Source organism: Kogia breviceps, chromosome 19, assembly GCF_026419965.1.
Source record: "Kogia breviceps isolate mKogBre1 chromosome 19, mKogBre1 haplotype 1, whole genome shotgun sequence".
In the NCBI taxonomy this organism is placed as follows: Eukaryota; Metazoa; Chordata; class Mammalia; order Artiodactyla; family Physeteridae; genus Kogia; species Kogia breviceps.
The window spans coordinates 42752167-42778895 of record NC_081328.1 but is presented as its reverse complement, the minus strand read 5'-3'; the positions used below and the strand labels follow the sequence as shown (position 1 = coordinate 42778895).

The 26729-nt window shown below is 48.4% G+C and overlaps 1 protein-coding gene across 1 annotated transcript in view; it reads left to right on the top strand.

The window, feature by feature from the left end:
- The window catches only part of MARCHF10 (membrane associated ring-CH-type finger 10), an 81654-nt gene extending 57401 nt beyond the window's left edge, over positions 1–24253 (top strand). Inside the window, exons 5-9 of the mRNA XM_067022261.1 lie at positions 1911–3327; positions 8219–8385; positions 10809–10918; positions 20526–20639; positions 22795–24253. Coding sequence (XP_066878362.1) covers positions 1911–3327; positions 8219–8385; positions 10809–10918; positions 20526–20639; positions 22795–23157 — 2171 coding nt within the window. The 3' untranslated portion in view covers positions 23158–24253. The remainder of the gene's footprint in view (positions 1–1910; positions 3328–8218; positions 8386–10808; positions 10919–20525; positions 20640–22794) is intronic.
- The last annotated feature ends 2476 nt before the right edge of the window (positions 24254–26729 follow it).

The following is a 26729-nucleotide window of genomic DNA, read 5'->3' as shown; positions in this document are numbered from 1 at the left end:
TATATATATATATATATATATATATATATATATATATAGAGAGAGAGAGAGAGAGAGAGAGAGAGAGAATTCAGATTGTCACATAGAAGCACTTGTTCCTTAAAATGCCATCAGTCCAGCCTAGGTGGGCACCCAGCTCCAATCCTTTACATCCACAGCCAGATGCCCAGAGCATCCTAGAATCACTGCTAGGTCTCTTACTGGGATTTATAAAAACTTGGGAGGGGCCTGATAAGAAAGCTTAACTGATTTCTAGAAGAGCCGATGAGTGAAGCTTCTCACTGCGTCCCTGACTGTCCCATGCAGTTAACAAGAAAAGGAGGCTTATGGAGTATCAGGATGTTGGAGACGCAGACTGCTGCTCCCCTGAGAGGCGCCTCCACTAAAGCAAGTCTGTATTGACTTGGTCTTCGGCTAGGCCAGACGCTTGGAGGATTTGCGTTCCACCTGCCTGAGCTGCTACCACACAGGCCTTGCCGAAGCTGTGGAGTCCTGTCCACTCTACAGGGTGAACCGCTTTGGGAACCGAACGATAAGGATGGCAGCGCCTCACCAGATCCTACAGGATAGCAGGCGGGGGAGCAGAGGGGCGTGGCCAGTGGCAGGAGGGAACACAGGAGAGTGGAATCAGAGAAGTAGGTCCAGTGTCCCATCCACGTTGAGAGGGTAAAAACCCTCAACAGTGCACACACTGTGAATGAAGTGGATTCTTGTTTTTTCAAGGAAATTGTTGGTCCAGCCAGTGTCTTCAGGAGTAATGCAGGGTAGTGGTTACAAACTGTAGCATCAGGCAGATCTGAGTTCAGATGTTCACTCCATCACTTACTGGAAATAGGATCTTGGGCAACTTACGTGACTTCCTAAGCCTCGGTGCTCTCACTTATGATGTGCAGTGATTGTGGCACCTGTTCCACAGGGCTGTGAGCCTAACTGTGCGGGTGTAACACAGATAGCATGGTACCCTCAATAGTGCTTATGCATTATTTTTATAAGGCAAGTTTTGACCAAATCATTTCACCAATAGACATTCCTACCCCTTTGGGCACTTGACCTCTCTCCTCTTTCTACATCTCCTCATACTTTAGATTCAGGGGGCAACGGAGAGGAATTCTATCACAGTCAGAGGTTACAAACTGACTAGGGGCTAGTGACAAAGAGGAGATCATGATTTCATCGGAGGGTCATGATTTTTATTTGCACTGAGTAGTAAATGTAACCGTGATCACAATTTAACTGGGCAGCAGCTTCTAGAGCCTTCCTCCCAATCTGCCAGAGTAGACTGTACATTCCTTAATGTTTTGTAGAGCGGTATGTGAAGCACGAGTGTCCTGAATGTATGGTGAACACATTGGGATGAGAAAGCATTGGGGGGTTTTGTAGTAATCATTCCTGGAGTGTTGGTTTTCCTTCTCAGTAAATACTGGTATGAAAACCATCATTTGAGAGATGTTACCCATCATCAGCCCTGACTGACGTGGGGCTGGACAGTCTTCCCAGAGCTTCTGCAGAAAGGATCTGTATCCTCAGGGTCACTGTGATGGCCCGCGACCAACCTGAGCTCCACAAGTGTACAAAAGAGAGTTCATAGGGGCTTCCCTGGCGGTCCAGCAGTCAAGACTCGGTGCTTCCATTGCAAAGGGCAAGGGTTCGATCCCTGGTCAGGGAACCAAGATCCCGCATGCCACACGGCACAGCCAAAAAAGAAAAAACAGAAACAAAAGAGAGTTCATACGCGATAAACTGAAATTAACTCTCCTGTACTCCTTCAGTACCTCCAGTCATTTTAACCATGCCCGTTTTCCTCTCCAGGGCTTGTTTGTTGCCTTATGGGACCCTCACCCTTGGCGTTAGAGGTCTCTCATCTGTGAGCACCTACAGTAAAATGATAAGCTTATCTTTTCTCAATACAGATCCAATCGTTCAACAAGAAGGTCCAATGTGGGCAAGTGACACCAAGCTGAAGAGGCCAACTCGAGAGAGAAGAAACTTGGTCCCATCCTCACAGCTAATAACGGTGATGGAGAATCCTCCCGAGAGAGCCAAGAAAAGAGACCTGAGTGCTCTCTCCCAGAAGGAACCACACCCAGCCCTATCCCAAGCCTTCCAAGGAACAAACAGTCCTCAAGAGTTGACCAAGTCCTTGGGGCCACCACTCGTAACTACCACCTTGGGAGGGCCAAGAAGAATGATGTTTCGGTCCAGAGATGAAGATTTTTATTCCGTTTTATCCTCAAACTCTAGAGGAGAAAATGATGACACTGAAGAGGAAACCCATGTAGAGGAAGAACTTTTGTTGGCTGGTATGCACCCGCCCCGTTCTCCTTCCAATCATAAGAGAAGTAGATTTCTTGGGACATTGGCCACTCGGGCCAAAAATAAAAGTTTTGAAGAAAATCCTGCAAATTGCAGAGCGAATTCTGTAAGAAGAAGTGAGTCCAGTCATGGCTCATTACAAATTAGCAGTGCAATGCAGCTAGTGACAGGGCAGCCTTCCATCCGGCAAGGGATATTCCAAGACCCTGGGCGGCCTGATGGGAGGTCTGCTAAAGAGAAAGACAGCAGTAACAGTGAAAATGAGAAGACCTTTCATTCATGGGACACCAAATCCGAGAGCAGTCTGCAGGATGACCTTAAAGCTGAAAATGTATTTCGTGATGTTTCTTCTATGGAAGACAGGCCTGGAACCCATGATTATGAAAGAGATTGGCAAGCCCATTTAAGTGATTCTAATAATCCTCTTGGCTGTTTTCTTGCTGGTAGACCAACAGCTCCAAGATCGTCACTGAATTCATCCTATAATGCTCCAGGATCATTCATGCATTCTGCTCTGACAGACGATACTCCAATAGACCTGTCCACATCATCTACCTTGGCTCCCAGTTCAGACTCGGAGGGAAGCTCCAGGTTTAATGTTCATCAACCACTGTCCCCCGTTAGAAATAGGAGTCTATTTGCCAGTGCTGAAAACCACAGTTATTTTCCTGTAAACAGTGTGCATGAATTTGATGTCAGGGGAGCAGAAGATATTACTTTAACAAGCCAATCTCAGGAGGCTCCATTACATACAGAAGATCTCTCACTAAATCCTCAAAGCAGCTTGTCCTTGGTGGAGTCTTCCAGCTCCTCTCGATCAGAAACAAATTTACAAGGCCACTTGCATGTGCCCAGGTCCCTGCAAGAAAATATACCTTTTACTTTCTTTGCAGTGTCTGAGTTCCCAAATCAAAATGACAATGGGAGCAGAATGGAGGTCCCTGGCGTCACCAATGAAAAGAAAGCCACTAAAACAAAGGCAGACGCTGAGAAACTCAAGAAATTACAAGAAAGGTGAGAAGTTTTCATAATTATATGAATATACATATATATTTCTAAATTCTATTTCTCTAATACCAAAATAAGCAGTGCTTTCCTTAAAGGGTCATGGGGATTCTAAGTCAAGGGAGGCCCTTCCTTGAAGTTTTAATGATTTCTTCTTTCATGAAAATTGTCTAGTTTGTTGCTTTTAAAATATATGTCTCTACAAAGAAACGTTCGGTGTTCCAGCCCAACTTCTTCAGTATTCCCAGTGTTTTTTTCCTTGAATACCATAACTTTAAGAAAGGCAAGCAACTATACTCCAATAAAAAATAAATAAAAATTTTAAAAACAAATAAAATAAAAGGCAAGTTTGCCAAATATAAGGGTTTTGGGGTTTGCTTTTTTGTTTTTGGCCGCACCTTGCAGCTTACGGTTTCTTAGTTCCCCCCGATCGAGCCTGTGCCCCCTGCAGTGGAAGCATGGAGTCTTAACCACTGAACCGCCAGGGAAGTCCCAAGGGTTTCTGACTTCTACATAGGGCTTCCCTTTCCCCCTAGCGATTAGGAACCAAGATATTTTTACAAAATGGTTGTTATCTCCCCAGAGAAGGAGCCATTCAGCACTTGGAAGTTCACCAGCTCTCCCCCATGAGCTCTGCGCATATCCAACCAACAGTTCTAGAATTTGAACCTTCCAAACTAAAAGGCCGGTCTCGAACAGTTGCCATAGCTACCTCAGTTCTCTGAAGGGCCACGTTGGGGTGACCACTGCTTCCATTTTATGTGCTGCTTCTCATGCACAAGACAGAGAAAAATAAGATCTTTTTTGAATTACTCTTCTTTGATCTCTCCTTTCTTGTGAGATGATTTTGGGATAGTTCACAACTATGAAATGCAATACTTTTTAAAGCTGTCGTTAAACACCATGTCAGGATTTGACCATTTAATTTATGACAGGTGTTACCATGCCCTGATATTGGCTTACTGATCTGGAAAGTGATTCTTTGAACGTGAGCCCTCTTTTTTGTGTTAGTATGGCTCATTGGGTCATTAATTATCCCATTGATATCATCTGTAAGTGGGAAAATTCCATGGCAATGAATTTGAATGCAAAAAGGAGGAAAAGATACGACTTAGAATGCTCACACACTCCTGTCTATCATCCGACTGCAGGAATGAAGTAATTTCCTTGTTAGCTGCACTTTTTTTTTTTTCCATATCAAACAAACTACCGAAAGACTGACCCAGGGTTAAGGGCCAAAAGGTCTCAGCACCCATCCATCCTCACCTACCCTAAAATACTCTTCAAACCCACTTGGCGGGGGTCTGGACCTCCACCATCCCAAAGCAATGCCTTTGGGCTAAAAATGACTTCTTTTAAAAATGCACCCACTTCTAGGTGTAGTAATGCATTAAACAGCTACTATTTGTGTATTTGTTTATCAGACACTCTCTTTTTTCTGTATACAATAAACCTTATGCTTTTCTTATTATTTCAAAATTATTCATTTTAGGAAATATTAAAAATAGAAACTTAAAAGAAAAATCACCAATAACCCTATAATCCAGAGAAAAGCACTGTGAAAAACTCTTTCCAGTCTTTCATCTTTGCGTATAAATGCAATTTTTAGTAAACATTGGTTCATATTTTATAATATGCCTTATTTTAAGGTTTCAAGTCCATTTCTCAATGCCACTTACACTCTTTAAAATGTTCGCTTGATTAGTTAGCTTGAGACATACGAATAAGCATATAACATACGCACACTCTAGAGAATCAGAAGCAGAACAAAACCCGGGCATTCCTGTGCCCACCTTCCAGCGAACAGAACATCACTGGAGCTTGGGAGCCCCTCACTCACCCTATCTCCTCATCTCCCTCCTTCATCTCCTCCCTCCCAACCGCCTAAACCCTCTGGAAATCATTCTTGCATTGCAATTATCATTCCTTTGCTTTTTAGTTTCTTGTTGGAAGTTTTTTTGCTTTATGGCTTCATCATATGAGCATATGTATTCCTAAACTACACATTGTATCTATTTTTGAATTCTGCAGAAATGTTACTATTATTTTTGAACTCCCTAGAAATGGAATATCTGTTCTTCCGTGACTTGCCTTTTCCCCTTACATCGTTAGCCAAGATGCATCCTGGTTGATATTTTTGGGCTTTAATGCATTTGCTTTCACCACTACAGACAATTTTGCCATTCTCCTGTCAATGGACACTTGGGTCCTTTACTGTTTTCTGTACACAGTGCTGCATGAACATTCTGGTAAACGTGTCCTGGTGCACATGCGAAGAGTTCTCTGGGATATTTATGCAGGAGTGGACTTGCTGGACTGGAGGGTAGCACAGCTTCCACCATACAAGTAATGCAAACATATTGTCTCAACAGTGATGTATACTGTTGTCCATCCTTGTCAGCACTTGTATTGATTGGCTTTACAAATTGTCACCAGTCGCACGGGAGTAGAATGATACTGTGGCTTTAATTTACATTTTCATGACTGTTAATAAGGTTAGGTGTTCTGTTGGCTCTTTTTAAATTTTTTTGGCCACGTTGTGTGGCATGCGGGATCTTAGTTCCCTGATCAGGGATCGAACCTGTGTCCCCTGCATTGGGAGCAGGGAGTCTTAACCACTGGACCACAAGGGAAGTCGCTGTTGGCTCTTTTAAATGTTAAACGACCATTTCTATTTCTTCTTCTATAAAATGCTTATATATGTCTTCTGCCCATTTTTCTTTTAGAATATTTTTATTTTAAAAATCCTTTATATAGTCTGGCTATAATCTGATTCTTTGACAGTTATGTGTTGGAAATATCTTTTCTCAATATGTAGTTTGTCTCTCCTCTTTCTTGATGGGTTTTTTTTTTTTTTTTTTTTTGGCGGTACGTGGGCCTCTCACTGCTGTGGCCTCTCCCATTTTGGAGCACAGGCTCCCGACACGCAGGCTCAGCGGCCATGGCTCACGGGCCCAGCCGCTCCGCGGCATGTGGGATCTTCCCGGACCAGGGCACGAACTCGTGTCCCCTCCATTGGCAGGCAGACTCTCAACCACTGCGCCACCAGGGAAGCCCTTTCTTGATGTTTTTTAATGAAAATAAATTCTTAATTTTAATGTAGCCAACTGTATTCATCTTCTTTACAGATTGTGATTTGTACCTTGTTGTCTTGATTAAGAAATCCTTCACTAACCTGGGGTCATTATGACATTCTTCCTATTTTCTTCCAAAATCTCTACAGTTTTCCTGTGCACCCTTAGGACTTCATGTGAAATGAATTTTGGACTTAAGTGTGATGTTTAATATGTGGTGTGAGGTATGCACTGTGAATACCAATTTGTCCCAGGATCTTTCCCCTGCAGAGCCACATCTGTCATATAACATAACTATAAATATATAAGTCTGTCTCAGGGCTCTCTGTTCTGTCTGTTCTGTTTTTTGTTTTTTCCCTAAGGCACACCATCTCAATGACTGAAGCTTTATAAGTTTATAAGTGCAAAAGCCTCCCTCCCCACTTTGTTTCTTAAGAGTCCTTGACTATATACGTTTAAAAATCAGCTTTTGGGGATGTTCATTGGAATTGCATTGAATCTATAGATTATCTGGGGGAGAACTGACATCTTGGAGACATTGAGTCTTTCTTTGGTAAACATGGCATATCTCTTCTTTTGTTTGTGCCCACCATGAGACAGTATACTTGTTCCTTTTCATTGAACTTCCCTTTCTTGGGGAGAAAACTCTTTTAAGACACTGAGCATATACTCCTATATCCAGAGTAATGTCCATTTCTTCCTCTCCTTTGATTTTAGTCTCTAGCCAGTTTTGCTTTCCTTGACCAGAGAGTCCATAGGCCCATGAGGATTCTAAAGAACAAAAAATTAGCCTTAGATTCCTCAAAAGCCTCCCTACAGAAACATCAACCAGCTATTCTCGACTCACCATTTTATGAGACACAAATATGTTTCCTTACATTTTCATTAATTCCATCTTCATCACATTCCAGCAGCTTATATTCTGGAATGTTGGCATAATTTATTGGCAAGGGTTGAGTTACTGGTGAGTTCACGTCCAAGTTCACTGGTTCATCACTCCTCCCAGCCAACATCTACCGAGTGGTCTCCACATGCCAATACTTTACCAGACTCCAGATGCACTTTATTGTCTGCACAACAGGTGCACCCTCATCACCCCCTCCAGGCTGCCCCATGACCCTATAAGTGGGTAGCAGTAGTCGGATTATCATGGCTTTACACATGAGGAAACAGAGACCTGGGAAGTTCAAGCACCTTGTCCAAAGTCATCAAACTCACAAGTTTTAGAAGCAAACCTCAAAGCCAGGTCCTGGCGGGTGCTGGGAAAAGAGCTCCTAGCCTCTGGCTCAGTTTCCCTCTGGAGCTCTTTCCCAGCCTTTGGATGTGTGATAGGAGCGCTGGTTAGCTCACACGGATCAATAACTGCAAAGGAGCCTGACTTAAGAATCGCGAACCTAGTGACCTCCCTGATGGTCCAGTGGTTTAGACTCCGCGCTTCCACTACAGCGGGGGCCGGCTTCGATCCGTGGTGAGGGAATTAAGATCCCACATGCTGTGCGGGTGTGGCCTAAAAAAAAAGGAAATTAAAAAAAATTAAAAATACCTCTACCACCTGCCTGATGCGGCCTAAAAAGAAAAGAAAAGAAAAGAAAAAGGATCCCTGACCCTGTTGTCGGTAACCATCGTGCCGGGAAGAATCTTCAGCAGGGTCAGAGCTCCGGAGCAGGGGGTTAGCCCCCAGGAAGGCATGGGGGTGGCGGGGGGGACGGTGATGGCTCCTGGCTCCTTTTTCCTCCCCGCCCCACCCTATGACGCTCTGGGAACTGGTATTTGCGGAAACTGCAAACGTGTAGACTCCTGGTGACGAGGGCTTATTTTCCACGTAGTCTCCTGGAGGAGGACTCCGAGGAGGAGGGAGACTTGTGTCGCATCTGTCAGATAGCCGGGGGTTCCCCCGCCAATCCCCTCGTGGAGCCGTGCGGCTGCGTGGGAAGCCTGCGGTTTGTCCATCCCGAGTGCCTGAAAAGATGGCTGAAAATGAAAATAACATCAGGTAGGTGGGAAAGGCGGAACGACACACACGTGCGGCGTACTTAACACGAGGCGCCGCCCTGTGGGACTCGCAGCCTCGACAGCAGCTCACGGCAGCAGGCGCTCGGGGTGGGGGGCGGGGCTCTTGCTCACGGCCCCCCCGAAGGACAGGAGCAGGACTAATGAGTTTTGTTTTGTTTTGTTGTTTTGTTTTGTTTTCAAGGCTCAGGGAAGAATCCTGGAACGTGCTGTGCTCTGCTCGAGGCCTGAGCAGAGATGCTAAGATTGCCTCGGAGGAGGAGGGAAACTAGAATTGGGTCTGTGGCTGGGTCTCAGCAAGCACACAGCCGGCCACGGCAGCTGGTAGACAGACCAGTTCTGAGTCCTTTTACCTGGGGGGAGGGGGTGGGGTAGCACCTAGAAGCTGAGCCCAGCTGCCCTTCTGCAGCAAGGAAAAGAGCACTGATCTAATTTTTCTACCGCCATATTAGATAAAGAGATTCCCACTGTGCTCATTTTGTCAGCTCTGTCTTTAACACATCTTGTAACTGGGTGTGAAAGCCCGTTCTCAATTCCCGAGGGAGGTTATAACCTAAATATAGCCACGTCAGTCGGTCGGCTATAGTTTTCTTGGCAGAGAACAGGAGGTTTCTTCAAAACATTTAGGAACAAGAGCAACTTGAACAACAACAACAACAAAAGGACGCCAATGCAAAGAACACTTCGCTTCAAAAAGACCTAAGGCTTTTAGACTCCCCTCTCTGAAAACTTTTTACCCCAGAGCCAGATGCTGTTTCTCTCCTCCTCCATGTTCTCCTCCTCGGTTATCATTGAGCCAGACAGCCCAGGAGACCTAGAACTTGACCCTGTCCCCGTGGTGTGTCACCACGCCCCCTCACCAAGCACAGCACACCATTTAATCAGGCAATGAAAACGCAGGATGATCCCATTAACTGTCTCCTCCCCAGGCCCTTTCTCCACATCTGCAGGAGAAACGTAGGAGTGACCACTGCCCGAGCTACTTAAATGCATCTCCACACAGCGAGCAGGGTACCCAGCCCTTCAGAGAGCAAAGAACAAGTGGATCTCAGCCACTAATGACTATGCTGTGCAATGCTTTACCTTACGAGAAATTTGGGCTAATTAAACCTCTAGCACAGAAAAAATTACTCATGAGATGTGTGATGAAAGTACTGCTAAATGCTTGTAAATGCTAATGCTGGTCAGGATTAGATTGGAGGACACATGGGACCTTCCGTAGCCTTAAGTACTATAGAATGATGCTTTAAAAAAAAAAAAAAAAATCAAGTCAACAAAATGCAGATAAGGGATCACTGTTCATCCTTGTCTTTTGAAATTCTCTATTATTTACTACTTCTTTGTATCCCCAGTGGGGAAAAATAGAACTGGGGTATAAAACTGCACAAACGCTATCTTTACCAAATAAATTCAAGTAACTGACTAGTCCTCTGTTTTCTTTTCTTTTTTTCTTTTTTTTGGCCACACCTCTTGGCTTGTGGAATCTTAGTTCCCAACCCAGGGATCAAACCCGGGGCCCCCTGCAGTGGAAGTGCAGAGTCCTAACCACTGGGCAGCCAAGGAATTCCCAGTCCTCTGTTTTCTAATGTATAAAAGAAACACTAGTACATCATTAGCCAAAATGCAGCGCCTACACCAGGGGGAAAGGGCATATGGCAACACGCTTGCTTAGACATAACAGCCACAGATCTGCATCTTCCACTTTTGCATTGGGGAATAGGATAAGTGGAGGAAAAAGTGCTGATCTAGAATTCACGTTAAAAAAAAACCAACAAACCAGCAACAAAGGAAGGCTTCTCCTGTTTCTTTTCCCAAATGAGGCTGAACTCAGGCTCAAGCGCTGGCGCCGGATACTGCCATACCAGTGCCCACACATGGCCCCGGGGTCCCTCACTCTTCTCAGGCGGGCAAGTCACCTGGGCAGGAGTAAAGACAGGTTTTTAAGCCACAGATCGAGGATAGCTTCTGCCACCAATTTGGTCCTTACTAATTTATTTGCTTGGACGAGTGTTAGATCTGCCAGGAAAAACAACATTAACATAGACCCAATATTCACTCTTCTGGCAAACACTTGTGTTACCGACTCTCAGCCTCCATGTAGTAATTCTAATTTTATGAACCAATATGTTTATATTTAAACAGAAAGCAAGACCTGTTATTTAAAACAGGTGGAATTCCTCGGAATTTCACCCACAGGAAGCTTGCATAATAATGAAAATGATGACAAAGGAAATTTTTTGGATCTCAGGTTCAAGGTCATTTTCTACCTTGAACCTGAAGAAAAGAAAACTGACTGGCTTTTAAAAATAAGGCCACTGAAACTCAGAATTCCTAACACACACACAAATTCGCTCGCAAAATGTCAACACCAAAAGGGTTACGTGTAACAAAATCCTTTAATTTAAGGAGCAGATCTTGGCACCGTGAAGACCTGTGAGATGTGCAAACAAAGCCTGCTGGTCGACCTGGATGATTTTAATGTGACCGAGTTCTACCAGAAGCACAGGCAGTCCCGGGTAAGAGCTGCTCACACCCGCTCTGGGTCCATAGGCTAGAGTCGGGTAGAGGCACAAGGCAGGAAGAAACTCTTTCCCTGATACAAGGAACGTAGAAGCCCTGTGCAGGGGGTGAGTCTGGGAGTCTCCTAACTTAGCTCGCTTCTCTGAGAAGGTCTGTTACTAAATTGGACCACTGGAGGGTTGGAAGACTTGGTTGCCCTGGGCTGAGGTCCCACTGCTGTCAGGGACAAAGTAGGAAGCTACAGTAGCTGACTGGACACACAGAAATAGGAATAGTCTGGCAAGCTTCATGCCCAAATTTGCTGAAATAATTTAATGACAAGAGAAAAAAATTAGGGTCTTGGAGGAAATAGTCTCCAATTTATATATCAAGTAACTCTGGGGTAACAAGGAACTGCTTTGCTCAAGGTTTAAAAACATGTAGTAAGCACCTACTGTGTGCTTTTTTTTTTTTTTTTTTTTTTTTGGCTGTGCTGCTCGGCTTGTGAGATCTTAGTTCCCTGACCAGGGACTGAACTCGGGTCCTTAGCAGTGAAAGCACCGAGTCCTCGCCATTGGACCACCAGGGAATTCCCCTACTGGTTAAAAAGGTGCTTTTTGACACCTCGTGAATTAATTCTCCTGGGGCATTTGGATTGAAGTTCTAATACTGTGAAAGAGTTAACCTTAGGTGGGAAGGTGATTTATGACCAGAATAACAGTTTGCTGCCCAATTCTCAGGCAAACAATCTTCTATTTAGAACTGTACTGCCCAATATAGAAGCCGCAAGCCACAGGTAGCTCACAAACAAGTGGTTACTTCCAGTTGAGATGTGCTGTGTTATACACCAAATTTCAAAGGCTCAGTATAAAAAAAAAAGAGAGTAAAATATCACATAAATAATTTTATATTAATTATGTGTTGAAATAACATTTAAAATATATTGAGTTAAATAAAATATATTATTGAAATTAATTTCACCAGTTTCTTTTTACTACTTTAATGTGGCTCCTAGAAATTTTCAGGTTACATATATGGCTTGCGTTGGTGGCTCACATTGTTTTTCTACTGGGTGGTGCTGATCTGGAAGACGCCTTGCACATAAGCAGTCAATAGATATTTATCAAATGAAAAGAGCCCATCATTACCATTAAAATTCAAGACTGACCTCCCTCATCACACAATTGGGAAAAACATGATTAATAATCACGACTGTAAAGCACATAATTTAAAAACTATAAGACCAAGGCTTCCCTGGTGGCGCAGTGGTTGAGCGTCCGCCTGCCGATGGAGGGGACACGGGTTCGTGCCCCGGAGCGGCTGGGCCCGTGAGCCATGGCCGCTGAGCCTGCGCATCCGGAGCCTGTGCTCCGCAACGGGAGAGGCCACAATAGCAAGAGGCCCGCGCACCGGAAAAAAACAAAACAAAACTATAAGATCATTGTTAGCAACTAAAATGTCACTCTTCAGAGGAGTCACTTTGGCTTTCAGATCATTAGCTTGTCTGTATCCAGACCTTTTTTTGCAAAAAGCACAGCTGGGTCAAAATGGTGCCCGTGGGTGTGGGCAATCCTGTAAGTTACCTTTTTAAAATCCTGAGGTTGCTGGACAAGAAAGGAAGAAAGGATGAAAGGAAGGAAGGAAGAGAGGAAGGAAGGAAAGGGAGGGAAGAGGAGAGAGAGAGAAAGAAGGGAAGGAGGGAAGGAAGAAAAGAATGGAGATTTGAGCAGCACGGCCAATAAGTGTGATATAATGGACATAACGCCATTCCAGCCTTGAAGATTCCACATCAGGAAGTTGAGGGGAGCGAGGTGGAGAGAAAGGAAGAAAAAAAGTAGTTTCCTGAGAAAACAATTCAGTATTTTGAGTCCCTACATTTGGAGGCCTGAGGGTCTCCAATCACTCAGTTGTAACCCCCAGGCACTGAGATCTGAGATGAGAAACAGAAGCGACCCACATTCTTGGACCCCGAGGATGCTGCAGTCAAACGATTAAAAGGAACCAGGCCCTCTGAGTGCCTGAGGTCAGGGTGCCAGCTAGATGCAGACAGCTTCTCTGAGGTCATTTCGAAGAATAGATTATTTCAGGGAGTGGAGCCTGCAGGACTTCCCGGGAAGGACAAGACCAGGCAAGGCCGGGTTACCCGAATCCCACCAGAATATTCTGCAAGCATCACCACCTCCACGCAGCCCCGGGGAAAGCCTTGTCTAGTAAAGACCCCTCTTAGTCCCAAGCATTTTCACCTTGTTCTCCCTCTGCGAAGCTGCTGCCGCCACCACACACTGCTGGCTCACCAGTGGCACTTGTAGAACTGGCTCTCTAACAGCAGCTTTCTCCAGTTGCACAAAAATGTGTGCCTGCATGTAGCCCGAGGCAGCCCACCCCGCCAAAAAGCATACCAACTTTGACTAAGATGTGAACCTAAATCCTATTCCCTTCCCCAGAGCGGCCCTGTGACCTTGGGGAAACTACACCAACTCTGGATATCTCAGTTCTCTCATCTGTAGAAAGTGGGAGATGATAATTACCACCCCGAAGGACTGGATGTAGGAAAAGACCCCAGTACATCACCTAAGACGGTGCCTGAGCAGAGAAGATTCCTGGTGAATGAGAACCGTCATATTACAGCCCCAGAGATGCCCGACCTCTTTGGACTCAAGGGAGAAAGCTAAGCGTACCAGGACCAAGCCAGAATCCATCACGGAACAAGGCCAACTGGCCCCCACAGGGGTCATACCTGTAACCTCGGCCTCACTGCATCCTACCAGCTGAGAGAATGGGCTATGAGCACATTCTAAAAAGAACCTTGAAAGTAATCGTGTCAGCCAGGGTCTGGGCAGGAAAGAGGTGGTGGCCACGTGCACCAGGGGCGAGTGATGAGAGCTGAATGAAGGGCCGAAATGTGGATAGTAAAAGAGCAACAAGGAATGCTGAGGCACTCTGGGACCGGCAAGTGACCACTCCTAGGCCTGGAGTGACAAGGGGAGGGGGCGGTTATCAGGATCAGGAGGGCTGTGGCTACAGGCGAGTCACCACCAGCCTGCGACCTTCAGTAGGGGAAAGCTGCCATGGCCACACCACTGCCCAGCAGAGAGGGAACGAGGGGAATAACTACCCCAGCCCCTCTCTCTTCTCCCGCCCTCTGGTCTCCAGCTAGGGCCTCCCATTGGCTGAACCCAGTGGGGAGCCAGAGGACAAGGGGGCCTAGTTAATGCAATCCATTGAGATCAGCCAATGATGGGACACAGAGCAGGGTGGAAAGTGTATCTGGAGGGGAAAATGGAAAATATCCAGCACAGTAATTACACGACACAGAAGCAGAAGAGAGTTCAAATTAGTTTCAGTGGGAACTTGACAGGCTGTCAAAGCCTTTTGAAAATGCCCTTCATTATAATCACAGAAAGAAACTAGATTGACAGACCCACCCTGGTGGAAGAAAAGAGGTCCCAAGAACCAATGTGCAATATTTATCTGCTGATGGAAAGCAGTTCGGCTCACACTTTTACAGCAGTTCTGACTGTTCCGATGGCCCGCGGTGAATTCAGTGGTGTCTGTTTGCTAACAGTCTGAGTTAAACTTGAGACACTAGGGAAGTGTGACTTCGACAAGTTCAGAAACTCTCCATGGATGAAGACCAGACTAACTGTCATTTAACACAGAGATAACAAGGATGGAATACAGTCTCCGCTCGTCCCCAGGTGGGAGGCCCTCGGCCTGGCCAGGAGGTTGATGTGCACACCTGTGCTCCTGAGGTCCAGGCCCTACTTCCGACTCCCAAACCCTGGCTCCTCTGGGTCCTCTTAGCCAACCCTCAATGCCGTTCACCTCTTGGCAAATGGGTTCCCTTCTTGACAAGTGGGGTAGCTGATGCCAAACGCAGACATGTACCAAGAGAGGGTCAAAACCAGAAGAGGCTTAGAACTGGTTTCCGCTCAGGCTGGCCTGCACTTAACTAACTAACTAGCAAACTCACTCACTTATTTTCCTGTGCATTTTTCACATTTAGATTTTTTTTGCTTTTCCTTAGTTATAAAAATCACAAACACACAAAAGTCTCCCATAATTGAAATTAACATTTAGCAGCATGGTTGTTTTTTTTTTTTTTTTTCTATTAAAATACTGATGCCGGGGCTCAGCCCCGGAGATTCTGATTTCATTAGTCTGGGATGGGACCAGGGGTTAATTTTTTCTTTTTAAGTGTGCAAAAATACACATAACATAGAACTTTAACTCATTAACTTTTTTTTTTTTTTTTTTTTTGCAGTACGCGGGCCTCTCACCGCTGTGGCCTCTCCCGTTGCGGAGCACAGGCTCCGGACGCGCAGGCCCAGCGGCCATGGCTCACGGGCCCAGCTGCTCCGCGGCCTGTGGGATCTTCCCGGACCGGGGCACGAACCCGTGTCTCCTGCATCGGCAGGCGGACTCTCAACCATAGCGCCGCCAGGGAAGCCCAACTCATTAACTTTTAAGACACATGTTGAGTGCTTGCTGTATGCCAGATACTGTGCTGGGTGATACAGCAGTGCCCAAGATCAACAGAGTCACTGCCGTATAGTGGGGAAGTGGGTCAGCAGGCAGTGACCCTGGTGTGGGAGGATCAGACCAGGGGTGGACAAGCAGCTGTGGACACAGTGTAGAGAGGCCTGACCTGCTCTCAGGACCAGAGAGACCCTCCCCACAGAAGAGGCATTTAAGACCGGAGAGGAAAAAGAGGAGTGAGCCCTCCACGCAGAGCCCCTTGAGGGCAAAACCCTCTACTCACGTGGGAGACAGATACCTCACTCAGCCTCTGACCATAGACTGTGGACACACCCAGGAGGCGCCCAGTCAGCACTATCAATGGTCTCTGAGGTGTGCATGGGCTTGGATTAGTGTATGTTTTCCTGGTTTGGTTCATTGCTGCCCGTGGCCTCTAACATTGAAATCCGATTATCCCTCCATCTCTCATACACTGAGCGGTTCCCTTAGGTCCCGTAGGGTCAAGGCTTGTTACCAGACTTTGAGCAACTAGATTAGGAGCTCCTATAGGCCTGGAGAGTGGCACCCTGAGGCTAAAGCAGCCGGGGGGGGCCCCAGGACCTGGACTAAGCACCTTGGGCTACGGGCATCTAGTGGTCCAGTCACTGGCTGGCAGCAGTTCGCCCCCGCCCTAAATCAAAGATGCCTGAAAATTAAGCCCAGCAGGCGTTCCACGCCCACTGCCACCTCCCCGTGTAGTGCTGCCCGTGAAGCACCTCCACATCTTCCCGTATGTGCGCTCTTTAACCTGGATGGGGGGCTCAGGCTTGATTGACTGGTTGGTTGATTTGGTTTCTGAGTGGAAGGAAGAACTCCTGGATGGCAGCAGGTAGAGCTCCAAGGAACATTCCAGGTTGCAAAATGGTCCAGGAGAAAACAGGTTTAAGAAAAGCTTAGGTGGGGCTTCCCTGGTGGCGCAGTGGTTGAGAGCCCGCTTGCCGATGCAGGGGACGCGGGTTCGTGCCCCGGTCCGGGAAGATCCCACATGCCGTGGAGCAGCCAGGCCCGTGAGCCATGGCCGCTGAGCCTGCACATCCGGAGCCTGTGCTCCGCAATGGGAGAGGCCACGACAGTGAGAGGCCCGCGTACCGCAAAAAGAAAGAAAAGTTTAGGTCACAGATTGTACACTCAAATGCCACAGAGGCCAGGCAGATAACAAATGATCAGAATCTCCCAAGTGACATCAATTGCGAGTGGTGGCCATTGTGACAAAATTGCGAATACTCTCTTCAACGGAAGAAGTTCATGTCTGTCCTTCTTTCCTTCCTTCCTTCCAACCAGAGCACATCCACAGGCCAGATTCAGCTTACTGGCTGCCAACTGTTGATCCTTAGTTTAAAGCAGGGGTTCTCAAAGATGGGTGGTCCCCAGACCACTAGCCATAGCATCACCTAGGCATTCATTAGAAATGCACATTCTTGGGCCCCACTGAGACCCACTGAATAAGAATCTGGGGAAAGGGGTGCCCAGCAACTGCATTTTAAAAGGCCTTTTCAGTAATTCTGATACATGTTAAAGTTGGGGCCACTAGAGTCAATAGTCATCACTGGTCCAAAATTATACATTTTTTCCTCATTCTTTCATCTGTGCATATATGTATTGAGCACATACCATATACCAGGCATGGGCTACACATTAGCAGCACAGGGGCAGGCAAGGCACATGTGGTCCTTGCCCTGAATCCTAGCTTTAGCTCTTGCCTCTTGTTGGATGTTTTTTCGGTTTTGCGAAATACCGTGTCCACTCGTGTTAGCTCATTTTGCCATAATGCCTTGAGAAACAGGCAGAACAGAGGCTACTTCTCCCCGTTTATAAGTGGAGTCCCTTTGTCCGTGCACAGTTAAAAGTCTGCCCAACATCGCAGGCCACGGTGGCCCCAGGCTGCCTATTCTGGGGGCCCAGGCCCCCTGCGTGATGGAGACGTGCTCCTGCCATCTTGGCCCTGCCGCACCGGAGGGGCTCAGAGGGCCTCTGGCTGTCATTGCTCAGGAGCACAGGCCTTGCCTTGCTCCATCTTGGCCCCAGACAGATGTCCTCGGACACACGCAGTCACCTAATCACCCTCACACCCGGGAGCATCCCATGAACATATCTGAAGACTTGACAGAACGTTCAGCCAGGCTGTCTGTTTCTTCGAGCGGATTGTGTTGAGAATTTCCATCCGTAGCAAATCTCTTGACTGAAATGAATTTTAACAAAATGAAGGGGCAGGAGAATAGGAAGAAAAACATCTGGCAGGTGGGCTGAGCGCTCCCGAGCCCCCGTCCACTGCTTCCCGTGCCTCTCCCTCCCCTGAATGTCTCCGGACACTCATCCCCTCCTCCTCCTGCTGCATGTGGGCTGCAAAGGGTGATGCAACTGGGTTCGGGAGGGGAGGGGAGGGAGCAGCTCCGATAAATAACGCTCCCCAAACTAGCTCATCCTGCCTTTCCCGAACAAATACCATGGACGGAACTCTTTCTGATAACAGATCCCTCCCACTCGTGGCTCCGAGTATAAAGGATGACGCTGAGCTGACTATGAAACGCCTGCACCGATTGGCTGGCCCGGCCCTTTCGTCCAGCATCACAGGCTCTGCAAAGGGCACACATAAAGGAGCCAGGCCAGTGAGATTTATGGCACCGAGTAACAGGTTCCCTCCCACAGACCAGAGAAGAGACCCAATCTGCTGGAAGTGACTTTTCAAATGATCTGCAGAAAACATTAGTGGATATTTTCCCATCTGCATGCCTCCGGGTCTTATGGAGTCATAAAAAGTAAATGATTTCCCTGAACGCTGTGACAAACCTGATAGTTCCAAGCCATTTTCTCGCTGATTGATTTGCCGTTATGCATCGGAGTGTCTGTGAGCAGAAAGGCTTCCTGGCGAAGTGAGTGCTGGGGAGAGGGAGACATCGGGAGCTCACAGGAGGCCTCCGCACCAGGAAAAGGCTTGGTTTGTGTGGAGGCAGTAGGTAGGTTGGAAAGGCTTCCCAGAGGCGGTGGCTCCTGAGAAAGACCGCAAAGGAGGCACCAGCTCTTCGGGAAGATGGGAGGAGGCCATTAACACAGAAAAAAAGTAGCAACAAGCAACCTCCTCTCTGCCTGCTCTAGGCCAAGGTCAGGAGAGAAAGGCTAAAATAGGAGGCAAACCGCTAAGGATAGCTGACTAGAGCCTTTAAAGATGGGTCTGTAGGGTGGTGGAGGGGTCTCGAGCAGTGACCTTGGGGCCAGCGGTCACCAAGATCTGGAGCTGCCCTCAGTGCAGAAGGAAGAGCAAATCGATCTTTGCTCGGCTTGGGCACCTTTTCTGGCAGCTCTTTCGTCCTGGAAGAGGTGTGCTCTGCACCAGCTTCTTGAGCTGCCCTCGACGGGATGGGAACAGGATGATGGGCCTGTGAAGCACCTCGGGCCACTGAAGAAGGAAGGACGGGACACTGAGATGCTCACTGGGTCAAGTCCGAGCTTCAGTTCTCCTGGGAAAATGGTCATGGTCCCGAGCTTTCCCAAGGGTGATGTCAAGGGCCATGCCCTCTGCTGGGGATTTTACTCCCCCAGGGCTTCCTGAGCACCGTCTGGCCCATCCCCAACCCTCCACCCTGGAGACTGGACATGAGGACAGATGGGGGAATAAAGTGGCAGGCAAGGAGGAGTCATCACTAATCCACGAATTTATTGAGGGTCGATGCAGGTCTGCAGGGTGAGGCTCTGGAGGACAGACGGCCAAAGGAGCCGAGGACAGAGGCACCGTGGTCATCCAGACAGCCAAATCCTCCCTGAGAATCTCCCTGTGTTCTCAGCACCAGCGAGAAAAATACAACCCACCCCACCCACCGAGAAAAAGCAAAAACATTAACAAGTACAAAATGCTGTGTACAGAGTAAAGACAAATACTTAGGACTCAGGGAGGAATGACTAGATCAAATGAGGATCATCAGGAAGCCTTCTGCAAGGAGGTGACAGTGTGACAGCTGTAAAGGAAGTCGTGCACACAGCTTTAGAAAGATGGGGAGTGGAAGAGGAGCATATGCACAACAGAAGCACCAAAACGAGCCAACAGACCACACAAGAGAGGGCATGAGCAAAGGCCCTGAGGTTCACAGGGCCTGCACTCTCTGGGGGTTAAATGATGATAGAACAGCCAGGGGGGGTGGGGAGTCGGGGAGCCCCTAGGTGAGACCATCGTTAAGCCCATTTGTAAAGGGAGAAATGTACAGAACCAAGGCCTGAGGCCCTTTCTCTGGGCAAACAAGGGATCTAGGAAAATCAACTGCCCCCTCCCACCCCTGTGGCACCTGTGCCCCAGATTCTCCTACAGACAAGTCTGTCTTCCTAAGACACACATCTCATCGCGTTTACCTCTCTACTCAGAGGCCAGCAGCTACACACATACACATACATGGCATGATGTCCAAACACCTCAGTTCTGCCTAACATGGTCCCACCTTACCATCTCCCCAGCCCATGCCAAGATTTTTTAAAAATTCAAAACAAACACCCTCCCCATATGCTCCAGCCACACCAGTGAGTAGAGAATCTTGCCCAACATACGCTCTGCCCTCTACGTGTTTGCCAGCATGCAGTGCCTCTGTCTGAAAGGCCCCGACCACCCCCCATAGCCACCTACCAAAGTCCCTCCCATCCTTTAAGGACCAAAGATGCCATCCCCACGTCACACGCAACCAGTCTCTTTCTTCCCCTTCGCATCTCCCTCGTGGCCATTGACACATCCAGCTGCTACCGGAGCCATCTATGAATGAGGCGCTCTCTCGCACATCACAGGAAGGGGTCCCAGCAGGGAGATGAGACCTTTTTCCCTGTGTTCTCCAAACACCCAGCTCAAGGCCGTGCCAGGTAACTGCTCAGTAAATGTCCACGGCCTGGGACTAAGCCTGGAGCTTTTTCAAGCATCCTCCACTAGGCAGTAAAGGATTCCAGGATGGCTGCCCGGCCTCCACCCTGGATTCCCCTTCTGCTCTGGTCTCTGGTCCTCCAGGACAGGGCTTGCCTTGGGGCTTGGGCTCTTGTCCTATTTCTTGTCCCCTCTGGGCCTTGTCCCCTCCACCCCATGATTTAGACCATGTAAATTTTACAGATGAACTTAAGAGCTTCCTTGTCCACATGTAGGCACAGAACGAGCTGATGAATTCAGGCTTGTGCCTGGTGCTGCTGCTTCGTCTCTATGAACAGAGGTTTGCAGAACTCATGAGACTCAACCGCTATCAGGATGCAAGAGAGAGGGTGAGTCCGGCCCTCCCTGGACCGTCTGGCGGCAGTCCCACTAACCTTGCCTTGCCGTTTATTAGATGTGCATCCACTGAGGTCCTCAAGGTCAGCTGGTGGGATATGGCACTGTCATCATTAGGACTAAGACTTAGTGGCTGCTGGGTGTAGGCTCAGTGGCCCTCTGGCTGAAAAGTAAGTGACACTCACGTAATTGTTAAACATGAGTCGTAATTAAATGGTCATTAATGGTCATATAAGCAAGTGAGTCTCTAGGGATATTTGCCCCCCAGAATAGAGGCCAGCCAGGTCGTGGGGTCTGGGTGTGCATTACGTGTGGATGCCCACTGCCCAAGCAAGGGGGATCCATGAGAAACAGGAACCCTCCCTGCCCCCAGCCAGGGAAGCTGTTTATTTTGCTTTGGATCCCAGGCTGTGTTATCCCAGCGCCTGTGTGTGTGTATGCCAAGAAACAAAGGTGCTGATGGGGTCCCATCTGTCATTAGAGGAGTGACAGTGTATTTACCAGAAATGATCATCTGTGGCTGCCCTTCCTTTAATAAGAGAACCGAGGCCCTCTAGGAGGCCCTGTGGCGTGGAGAGAGAAGCCTAGATCTGCTACTCTACCAGAGTGCGGGAGACGGACAGGCCGACCTCTGAAATGTACAAGTACGCTTGGCTGTTGTCAAGTCAGAACCCTGAGCCCCAAGGGACTGCCCTCCTGGTTAAACGCCCCCCTGTGGCCAGGCCAGGAAAGAGCACCGGCAGCACAGAGGCACCTCCCTTACCTAAAAGCCATGCCAGGCACTGCTATGTTTTTAGTGTTTGGGGTTGCCCGTACACCCCCTGAGGCTTGGAACTCAATCTCTGCTCACATCAGAAGGTCGCCATTGGAAAGAAAGCCAGTATGGCAGTGGGCAAGCCATGATGGGGCCGCGAGACAGCTTCAGTGATGCTCTGCCCCCTTATCCCACGTACCTCTCCTCCTCTTCGCCTTCTTCTCTGCGTCTCTCCTCTCCTAACCTCAAGCGGACAAGAAGGATCTGTCGGCACCAGTCACTGCCTGGAGTTTGGACCCCACTGGCTCCAAATGCTCCCTACGTGGCCCTGGTCCTGGCACCACTGGGGCCGAGGTGACCCGTTTGGAGCCAACCCCACTAGAAATGCTGGGTTCAAACCATTAATCATAAGAATTCGAGATCTGTCCCTATATCTTTCTGACTTCAATCCTCCCCTTAGACCCTAAGCTCTCAATTAAGACAAAAGGCTGGGTCTTTGCCAAAATTGTCTCCTCAGGAATCTCACCCTCTTTCTGACCCAGGCCTGTCCTTCCTTTCACTCTTCCGTAGTTTTAGTGGCAACATAAATTCCTCAGAGAAATACATTTTTTTGAGAAAGAAGTACAGGAAGCAGGAAATGATCCTTTGTTTAACATGTCTGGAACCTCATTTTCATGATTCCACATCTTTTTAATGAACTTTTTATTGCACGCTGAACTTCAAAGCACCTAGGGTTTGACAGAGGTTACAGATGGCCACAACATCAGCCAACAAATGCAAGTGACATTAGCCTCCAGGACTGCAAAGCACACACAAGAAGGCAACAGACAGTACAACCCATTGGATGAAAACCTAGGCCCTAAAGCATTGACTCTAGAGAACGTTCTGGTAAAAACTATCCTAGAGAAGCAGTAAGTGATGCCAGGAGCAGGCCGGGAGCCAGAGAGGAAGGAAGCTGAAGGGACAGAGCAACACTCTTCTCTCCCCACAAGCTTACACGTAATTTGACATTCCCTGAAATACATCTCACTCATTTAAACCACCAAACAATAACCAGCACAAATAACCAGTTAAGACGTACCCGAGGGGCTTCCCTGGTGGCGCAGTGGTTAAGAATCCGCCTGCCAGTGCAGGGGACACGGGTTCGAGCCCTGGTCCGGGAAGATCCCACATGCCACGGAGCAGCTAAGCCCGTGCGCCACAACTACTGAGCCTGCGCTCCACAGCCCGTGCTCCGCAACAAGAGAAGCCACCGCAATGAGAAGCCCGCGCACCGAAACGAAGAGTAGCCCCCACTCGCCACAACTAGAGAGAGCCCGCGTGCAGCAACGAAGACCCAGCACAGCCAAAAATTAATTAATTAATTTAAAAAAAATTTTTTTTTTTAAAAACAGGTACCCGAATGGAACTCGGAAAACAAGTGGCTTCTGTCAAATTCACACTCTTCTGGATTTGAGTCTCAGTATTTTCTTGTACAAAACACTCACACTCTAAGGGTAACGGTTAGCAAAGTAGAGGCACTACCATGGGAAAGAAACCCTCCTTCCCTCTCCTTTACCCACCAGAACTACAAAACCCATTCAGGCCAGGCTTCTGGTCTCAGTAAGACACCCAGTGATGAGTACCTGTCAACAGCAGTGATCATTCATTCACTCCTTTATTCATGCCCTGGCCTGTATCCGATGCTGAGATGGGAATCCGGGAAAGTGGCTACTAAACAGGATACCATGATGTCCCTTTCTTTGAGGAGCTTATGATCTCGTGGGAAGATATGACTCACATATTTAGAAAACCAGTTAATAATCAGAAAGTAGCCCTTGGTCAAGAGAACCAACGGACCCACTGAATTCCCAGAGGCTGTGATATTGATAACCCAAGATCTTCCCTGACTGTGGCTTCCTGGGGTTTCCAATGATCCTATAAACGAATAATTTGTCTCCCCAGTGAGGCCGTGAGCTTTTTGAAGGCAAAGCCAGATCTTCTACACTTGTCTCCCGTGATGCTGGGCACACAATGAATAATATTTGACAGCTGACCAAGTCCCAGGAGCTTTGGGTGCCAGGAGCACTGAGTGCTTACAAACTTGCTAAATTTTGTAAATTTCGCTAAACTGCCAGATAAGGACGTGGTCTGCTAAGGGTTGCAGAGGAGGGATGCCGGGAGGATGGTCGCTGGCAACTTGGGACTTATCTCTTTTGTACACCACAGTCCTCCGGTGCCTAGAAAATGCCTGGCACATAGTAGGTGCTCAGTAACCTTCTGATGCTCAAACAATGAACTAATGAACCAATACCTGCTTCTTCCAGGAGGCGAGTCTCGAGTTATGTTTTGGAGAAAGTGATAGTACAAATTTGTGGAGAGAAAAAGGTATTCTAGGTAAAGGAACACTCCCAAGTTCAAGGCATGTTTATGTATCCAAAGATTTTCTGTGTGCCTACTATGTGCCAGGTTCCAAACTAGATTCTGGGAATACAAAGATGATCAAGACAGGCTTTGGGGACTTCCCTGGTGGCGCAGTGGTTAAGAATCTGCCTGCCAATGCAGGGGACACGGGTTCAATCCCTGGTCCGGGAAGATCCCACATGCAGCAAAGCAACTAAGCCCATGCGCCACAACTACTGAGCCTGTGCTCTAAAGCCCGCGAGCCACAACTACTGAAGCCCACGCACCTAGAGCCCATGTGCCTAGAGCCCATGCTCCACAACAAAGAGAAGCCACCACCATGAGAAGCCCGTGCACCGCAACGAAGAGTAGTCCCTGCTCACCGCAACTAGAGAAAAGCCCGCACACAGCAACGAAGACACAACGCAGACAAAAATTAATTAATAATAAATTAATTTTTTTTAAACACACACTTGGCCTAAAAGGGACTCAAGAGTCTAAAGAGACAGACATGTAACCAAGATTATCAAAAAAATGTACCTTGTGTTATGACAGGAGATGGAGCCATATGTGGAGGAACACAGAACAGAGTTAGAGGACAGGAGGGGCCCCTGTTCTCACCCCCTCCCTCCTTCCACTCCTTCTCCAGGACAGACTCTCCAGGCAGGGCCTTCAGGGACACAAGCCAACGTTTCAGAGGGCTTGCTTTCAACCCAGTTAGGTTGTACTCTTTGCCCTCAGTCCTCCCACTGCTTTGGGAGCCTGGTGGCAAAGCTGCTTCCATTATTGCTCTTGTCAACTGATCAGCTGAGGAGGTGATGCTTGAGCTGAATCTCGGACCAGGGTTGCTGGGGAGGAAAGGGCATTCCACGCAGAAGGGAACGCAAAGGCTCAGAAAGGAAAAGACTTGCACATCTGGGAAAGTCAAGGAGCTGAGCATGGCCGGAGCTGGCAGGAAGTGAGCAGGATGTGAAGGGTTTGTGTGAAGCTCTGGGAGGCCACTGAAGGCTTTCTAGCCTGGGGCTGGCAGGCCGGGAGATCTGCATTTCCGAGAGAGGACGGGAGCGGCCATGTGGAGGGTGGGCTGGAGGGGGAAGAGCCCTGCTGGGCGGCTGCTGCCCTGGGACAGGGTGAGGGGGCCCATGTGGGGAGCACTGGAGATGGTGGGCAGGTTTAAGTGGGCACAGAGTGAGGTACAGGCTGAAGGGAGCACTGCCTGTTATTCTCTGCAAATGCCCAGCAGGAAAGTGGCCTTTTCTCACTTCAGCTGTTCACGATGGGAGCATCTCCAGAGAACACAGCGCCCCACCAGCCTCACCTGATCCCACTTGGGCTCACCCTTTAGTCTCATGGACACAGGGCTGTCCTGCAGGGTGAAGCTAAATGGGCTTGCCTTTCCTCCCCGTTCTCCCTTTCCGCGCCTACGCGGGACACTCCAGTATTCAGGGCCTACACCCCGGGGCCCCTGTGCTGGGCTTCCTCCTAGCCCTGGTCTTTTGTCTGTACCACACTCTCCATTCCCCCCAATGAAATGACCCGGGACCCCGAATTCCTCTCCCGGCCTGCCCATAGCAGCTCCCCTAAACCCCTCAAGTGCCTAATTTGCTAAACTAGGTAAAATAGAAAGAATCCCTGTCTGTGTGCCAAAAGGCAGAGCACAGAAGGGACCCCAGGCCTCCCATGATGCCCTCCTGGCGTGAGCACCCGCCTCTATCTTCTGCCCCAGGTGTGCTGCACTAACACCTTACCTGTAGGAAAATGTTCACCTGGAGGGGAGGGGAAGGGATTGCAGTGGCTGGCCTGGGGGGCAGGGAGGGTCTTGAAGTAGCTCTGAAAGCCCACTGGCCCATTCACGAGTGAGGCCCGATGGACTTACTCTAGGCCCTCCCCATTCACACCTTTTCTACAAAACCGAAAACCCTTGCCTCAGAAGAACGAATCTACCCAAAGGATGCAAGGCCCAGGCTTGGCCCACAGTTGGGAAAGCTTCCCTACTCACCAAGATGGCGCTTCCTGGTGGCGTGTGAGAGTTGGTTTAGAAAGATGCCATCCCCTGGCACAGAATCTAGAGGCAGGATGAGGTCATGCTAGCAGCCTGGAGAGAATGGAGGCCGTTGCTAGCACAGTCCTGATGTATCATTTACCAGGTAACCAGGACTGCTGCTCTAGAAGAAATTCCATCCTTCTCCTGCCCTCCCCCTGGCCTTCTGGTGAGAGGGACCCAGAGGCCACAGCTGCCTCCACGCTGGCCAGGCAGTTGCCCTAGTAACAGTGTCCAGCACCCCTTATTTTGTCCCCCAGCCTGTCACAAAGCCCCTCTTCCCCCGGGGGAAGAGCACCAGCCCCTCTGCAGCCTGGCCCAGTGGGATCCCATGGAGTACACAGTGTTTCTTATTGTGGCATAAAAGGCCATAAAGTCAGAACAAAGAGGGAGCCCAGAGCCCTGATGGGACCGCTGCTTCCTGCCGGGCAGAGAATACAACCGATTGTTTAAAAGCCAGTGGTGAGGCAAGTGGCCAGTTAGCACGGCCTTGGCCCCACGGCCTGTAAATGCGACTCGGACCATCAGGATGGGATTCTGCTATTCAGATCAATTGCTGAAAGGAAGCAAGTCTGTTCACACTGCCAAATGTAGAAGCCCCGAACCAGCGACCGTGACCTGGGCTACGGCTGAGGCTCTCATTAGGATGAGCCTAAGCCTCACAGGTGCTGAATATCAGCACTGTCCTCGGCACGTCCACGCATTGACTCTGCCCCTTTAAGGTGACATAAGGGATTCCTAGAACATCCCCGAGACTAGGGAATTAGACATCTGTTCACAATTGCTTTGGGAAAATGATTCATTTTTCATTGTCTCCTTTCTCATAGTTGTCAAGAAATTACCCACAACCCAGACCGGAAGAAGATGAAAGTAGGTTTGGGGGTCAGTCCTGCCATGTTGAGGGTG